At 42.1% G+C, this 6,311-nt stretch overlaps 1 protein-coding gene across 1 annotated transcript in view; it reads left to right on the forward strand.

Moving 5' to 3' along the window:
• The first annotated feature begins 6 nt into the window (after window positions 1-6).
• The window catches only part of MAML1 (mastermind like transcriptional coactivator 1), a 45,172-nt gene continuing 38,867 nt past the window's right edge, over window positions 7-6,311 (forward strand). The window contains exon 1 of the mRNA XM_019661425.1: window positions 7-368. Within this exon, the coding sequence (XP_019516970.1) occupies window positions 42-368 (327 nt within the window). The 5' untranslated portion in view covers window positions 7-41. The remainder of the gene's footprint in view (window positions 369-6,311) is intronic.

The raw sequence follows: 6,311 nt of genomic DNA on the forward strand, positions 1-6,311 counted from the left end.
CGGGAGGCCCGCCCCGGCCCGGCCCGTGCTGCCCGCGGCCCATGGTGCTGCCCATCTGCCCCATGGCGGAGTTCGCGCTGCCGCGGCATAGCGCGGTCATGGAGCGCCTCCGCAGGCGCATTGAGCTGTGCCGGCGCCACCACAGCACCTGCGAGGCCCGCTACGAGGCCGTGTCGCCCGAGCGCCTGGAGCTCGAGCGCCAGCACACCTTCGCCTTGCACCAGCGCTGCATCCAGGCCAAGGCCAAGCGCGCCGGCAAGCACCGGCAACCACCCGCCCCGGCCGCGGCCGCTGCCCCGGCCCCACCGCCCGCTCCGGCCCCGCGCCACGACTCCGCCGACGGCCCCGAGCACGGCCGCCCGGTTGCGGTGAGTAGGGCGCAGGGAGCGTCCCTTGTCGCCGCCCGGGCCGCTCTGAGACCGCCCCAGTGCCCGCAGCTCCTGGGGCCTGTCTCGGGGGAGGCTAACCTGGCAGGGACTGAGCGGCTGTCACCTGCGGGAAATGACATTGTGGCATTACTATGGGAAAACATAACCATAAAGACTTTACATTAAGGCCTCGGCTGGGAAGGCTGCTGAATGGCAGCTGAAAGGTTTTTCTTCCAGACTCATTCCGAAATTTTGAGAACTATATTTGAGCACACTGGCCTTAGAGTGGCCTCATTATTTTGCAAATGTTTTTTGGGTCCTTGCTCTTTGCTGGGTCAGGGCTTATACATGGAAATAAGCCGTTCTTCCGTTGACCAAATCAAACTATTGTGAATGGAAAAATCCAAAAATCTTTGGAAACCTTACTTATTAGTAAAAGGCATAGTGCCGCTCTTTGAGTTCCATTAAAGTATTCCTTGTTTGGGCAGCCGTGAAATTTGTGAACTTGTGATTACAGCAGTGCTATTGATAATTTCAGTTTTAATTTCTAAGGCTACTTAAAATTTCTGATAATGTTAAAGAGTTTGTTGGTAAATTATTTCAGGGAATTTTTCCTCCCTGAAACTGATTTATAAAAGGGAGACAAATTTTTGTTGTTGTTGTTTTTCTTGGCAATTTAAAGTTTAAAACAAATGTTACCAATCTAATTTGTTCTGGGTATTTTTAAATTCATGCTTTTATTACCTATCACCTGGACAATGGCAGTGCTCTTCCCTAACTAGTCTTCAGGTATTTGGTCTCTCTTTTCGTCTCTAAATGCTGTGTGCCCCACAGGGCCCTGTTTTCTGGTTGAAATTATTATTATTATTATTCTCTCCCACATTAGATTGGGCTGCTGGACATTGCACTGCTTATCAACTAGTCAAGTCTTGTGGTCCTCACTTTTCTCATCTGTAAACTGCAGATATGTTTAGCTTCTTATCCTCCAGGATTCTTATAAGACTCAAAAGAAATGATTGGGGATGTGAAAATATTTTCATAAATGGAAAGGCTGCCAGCAGGACCCTCCTCCCCACCTTTCAGAATCCTGCCATCCTTCAGGTCCAGCTCATCTTCCTCTTTTTGAAAGCTGGTTTCTGACCACACTAGCCCACAGCAGTCAGAATCAACTTTGCCAAAACATTTAGGAAACTATTGTCTTTGCTATTTATTTTTAGCACATAGTCTCATACCACTTTGGTCATGTCTTGCCAACTAGACTGTAATCCCTGAGAGGCAGGGAGAGGTTTGGCTCAGAGTTCCGTACACTTCTTAGGCCCTCAGCATGTGTTCATTGAATGATTGATATTAAACTTGGCAGTAGTTCACTCAGTAATTTATCCTCTTTTGCACTAACCTCAAAAGCAAAATGACTGAACTTCATGATGCCTTTATTAACAACTTGTTTTAAAGAAGGACTTCCAAGAGTAGTGAGCGGTCATTGCAATTTAAAGAAAGCTCATAAAAATCTTAGTTTTACACACAAATAGTTACCTTGAACATCCTTTAGAAAGCATATTAGTAGTGACTCAATTTGTTTAAAGAGAGTAAGAGTTTAGACCCTATATGGTATTTTTAGTCCTGAATTAATGGAGAGAGATTGGGCATGTTGTTTGAAGAGAAATTAATTTTGAGTGTGTTAAACTTGAATCTGGCTTGTCAATTATTCCTTTGGGTGTCAGCCTGATTAGATGTGCCATGTTATATTGATGTCTTATCACATTAAATCTTTTTTTTTTTCACATTAAATCTTGATGCATGGATTTCATGAGTTTAAACTTTAGAGTGCAGGTGCTCTTCTGTCTCCCTACTAGGAAGAGGACCCCTTTTCATTTCACTCTCCAGGTGATTCGAGCTGAGCTCTTTGGCCTTGGAATGGGATTTCAGGATCCCAGGAAGATCAGTGTCACTAAGAAAACAGTGGCATGTTCCATTTTAGTGGATCCTTCAGTTCAGAGGGGGAGAAAATCCTTGCCTGGGTAGAATTTGACTTGGAGAGAGAGCACTGCTTGCAGGGAGAGGGAGGGTCATTATTATTTTTGACAATTTTCTATATGTATTTGATACAATTAGTATTCCTTATGTAAGGAATATTATTCTTTTTTCCAAATGTAGTACTGTTGGGCAGCTGTCTCATAGCTACAGTTACCATTAGCAAATCATTTGTGCAGCTTTTTGAAAAGGGATCAAATTGACTAATAGAGTTCACCTTTAGGTTTTTTTCTTTTAGGATATCCCACCACAGCAAAATCTTAACCACTATCTGCTTACTCTGTTAAAGATGGATCAGAAACAGTGCTTCAGATTCTATCTAGTTGTCAAGGAGTGACCTTACTAGCTTTTCTTTATGCTGTGTGTGCTCTTTAAAAACCAAATAGTAGTTTTCTAATGACAGTTATGGTTGACTTTTTATTAGGAACACTAGATTATAGAGAATTATCCACCCACTTTATACATATATTCATTCTGTAATGAAAATAGTCTTTTAAAATAACTTGAACATTTTCTTTTAGTAAAATGTAAAGGTTTATGCCTCGTCCCTTTATTCACCATTGTTATTTTGTGCTGCCTGATAGTCGAGGTAGAAATCTGACAGTTGCATGCCAAATTTCCAGTTTCATGGAAGTTGCCTTCCTTGCTTAGCTTAGGTGTGCAAAATTTCTTCCCCTCTCTCTTTGACTTTTTAATTATACATAATTTAAAACAGGAAAACTACACAAGTAGTATAAAGAACATCTTAGATTCTACCCACTGTCACCACTGTGCCCCATTTACTTTATCGTTTGCACACATACTCTCTCCCTCGCTCCCTCTCTAAAACTTTTGATCTCTGAACCACCTGAGAGTACGCTGCACATCTCATGGCTCTCTACTCCCAAACACCCCAGTGTATAACTTCTAAGAGTTAAGAAATATCTGTAAATTTTTAATAATGATTTTGTAGACTGAAATTATGTAAGAATTATTCAAATACATTATTTCTGGGGAGTAGATATTTCTGAACATAAAACATACATTGTGCTGTAATCATGTGGGATAGTTTTAGAGAAAAGATGACTAATGTGGTTTTAGGATCCCATTTCTTCCTATAACATCTGGGACCTTGTCCCAGCACCCTCTTTCCTTTTTTTATTGTCAGTATCCCGTTTCCCACTGCATCCTTCCTTCAGCTTGAAAGCACAAGTAGATATTCCCCTTTCTTTTGTCTTTTCTCACCCTCAAACTAGCGTTCCATCTTCTTCCTTCCTTTGCCCTTTCCTTGAACTTCCCATTTACTCAGCCCATTGTAATCTGCCTTCTACCTCTTCTACTTTTCCGAAGTTGACCCCTGAAAGGACACCAAAGATGGAGTTGCCAAATTTAGTGGCTTCTTAGTCATCATTCTTCTTGACTTCCTCCTTCTTAAGACTTCTCTGAGCTCCTACTCTCTTCTGGTTTTCTTTCCAACTTTCTGACTTTTTTTCTGTCTCCTTCCTGCTTTCCCATATTAATTCATGCAACAAATATTTGGGTGCCTACTGTGGACCAGAGCGTATTTAGGCACTAGAAATACAGCAGTGAACAGGACAAATTAAAACTCTGCTCTCATAGAGAAAGAGATCAATAATTTCAAAAATTAATTTTAAGTTATAATAAATCCTAAGAAAAATTAAAAGAGTAGTGTGATACTGAACAATTTATAGTTCAGTATCTGATATCTTTATATCAGATGCTTTGTCTTAATTTGGGCCTGAATGACAGGAGGGTTATCCGTTAGCCGAAAGTCTCAAGAAAGAACATTCCAGTTAGAACCACCAGCAGTCTCTGAGGCAGGAACCTTCTGAGCTTGCATGAAGAACAGAAAGGATGTCAGTGTGGCTAATAGGCAGGTGGTATGAGAGGTGGGTGAGCAAGGATCAGATCAAGTGCAATGGGAAGCAATAGCAGGATTTTAAGCAGAAGCATGATGTGATGTGACTTATTTTTTAAAGGCCATTCTGGTGCTGGATGGGGTTGGTATGGGCAAGAGTGGATGCAGCTAAGGCTTTTGCGGTGGTGTAGGCTGGGACTCGTGTAATAGTGGAGATGAAGAAGACGAAATGGATTCTGAAAAGCTCCTGACAGTAGAGGTGACAGCTTGGTGATGGGCTAGATGGAGTGGATGGGGGCAAGAGAGGCGGGGAGTATTGAGGGGAATTCTGAGTTTTTTGGCTTGAGAAAATTTGCTCACTTTTTAAATAGTAATGTTCCCCATCCTCTACTTTCTAAGGTCATTGACTCTTTCATAGCTTCATCTATCACCTATAAGATTCTCCAAATTTCCAGATTCTACAGAGTTTTAGGTCCATATTTCCAAATGTCTACAGGACATTTCCATTTTGAGTTTCCACATGTCCAAAATGGACTCTCCCCTTTTCCTGCCAATCTTATATTCCTTTGGAATATTTTCCCTAGCACATTCATCCAAAGTGGAAACCTGGGATTTTGCCCATTCTTTCTTTCACTTCCAGCTTTCAGTAGCTCATTTGTTGAACCAATGTCGAGCTCCTGCTGGGAGCCAGGAATTGTGGTGGCACAGTGTCTATGTCAGGCAGCCTAATGGGAAGTAGGCAGTAAACGGGTCATTTCAAAGCCATGTTGAGGGTTTCAAAGCCTGTGGGAATATTGGAGAAGGGATGCCTCTTTGGGTGAAGTTTGGAAAGCTTTAAAGATTTGGCCTTTAAAATGCGTCTTAATATTTTGCCAGATGCTCTTCCCAAAGGGCGTTCCATGGAACACTAATTTCAAGTGCTTTATTAAAAGAGTTGAACAAATTTAGGAGACACTGGGATAAACAGACTTATTAGTTTCCTTATTTAGGACATTTACAAACCTTTATTGTGCTAATATGCATGTGGACCTGAGCTCTTTCTTATCAAGGGCATCTGATAGGATTTTGATCCCTTTGGAAAACTTAAGCAAAAGCACAAAATTATGACAGTGAGTAGTTCTTTGATTTTGGGGCTTGAAGTCCCTGAAGCTGGAAGAGAAAGCTGGAAACAGGAGTCAAATCATGAAAAGCCATACATTTGATAATAGGTATTTGGACCACATAATTGTGAAACATTGTGAACCTCCTCACACACTTTTTTTTTTTTTAAAGGTTTTATTGGGAAATTGGGGGAGAGGAACAGATAAGTCGCTGTCCTTTTGTCTAGTTGTGGAGGACATCGCTTCACTGGTCCATGTTGGTATTATCATTGCGCTCTTCCCGGCTGAGGTAGATCAGTCGCCGGGCCCTGGACCTCCGCTCACGGTGGCTCTTGGCAGCTCACACCAGCTGCCGGCCACTCATACCAGCCTCCGGCCACTCATAGTAGCTCTATAGCAGCTCCACTGCAGCCTACGCTGTCACTGGCAACTCACGGCAGCCCAGCTCCAGGTCGAGCTGTTATTCACCATCTTAGCTATAGAGAGTGCAGCGTCACTGGCCTTAATGTGAGATCCGAACCAGGGCCCATGTGGGATCCAAACCAGGGCCCTGCTGCTCAGAGTTGGCGTCCCAAGCCAACTCTTAACCAACATGCCACTCAACCGGCCCTCCTCACACATTTTTCTGTTGACATCTAAAGCTTTTCATCCTAAGTTTTTAAGCTTATCAAAAATTATAATCCATTTATTGTGTTGATCAATTGTATACTAAACTATCATAACTCAATTTATTAAGTGAAATATATGAAATAAGAAATTTATATAACATGGAGTCTTATAAAGTGCTACATATATTTAATGTGAATAAACTATTCTAAAAGGAAAAGAAAAGGGGCAAAAAAATTGTATTTATAGTTGAAGGGGATGTAACTTCCAGAGAACTATAAATATTAACATTTAAAAATAAAAAGGTGGGCCGGCCGAGTGGCGCGATGGTTAAGAACTGGCTTGGGA

This window comes from Hipposideros armiger, unplaced genomic scaffold, assembly GCF_001890085.2.
Source record: "Hipposideros armiger isolate ML-2016 unplaced genomic scaffold, ASM189008v1 scaffold_347, whole genome shotgun sequence".
Lineage (NCBI taxonomy): Eukaryota > Metazoa > Chordata > Mammalia > Chiroptera > Hipposideridae > Hipposideros > Hipposideros armiger.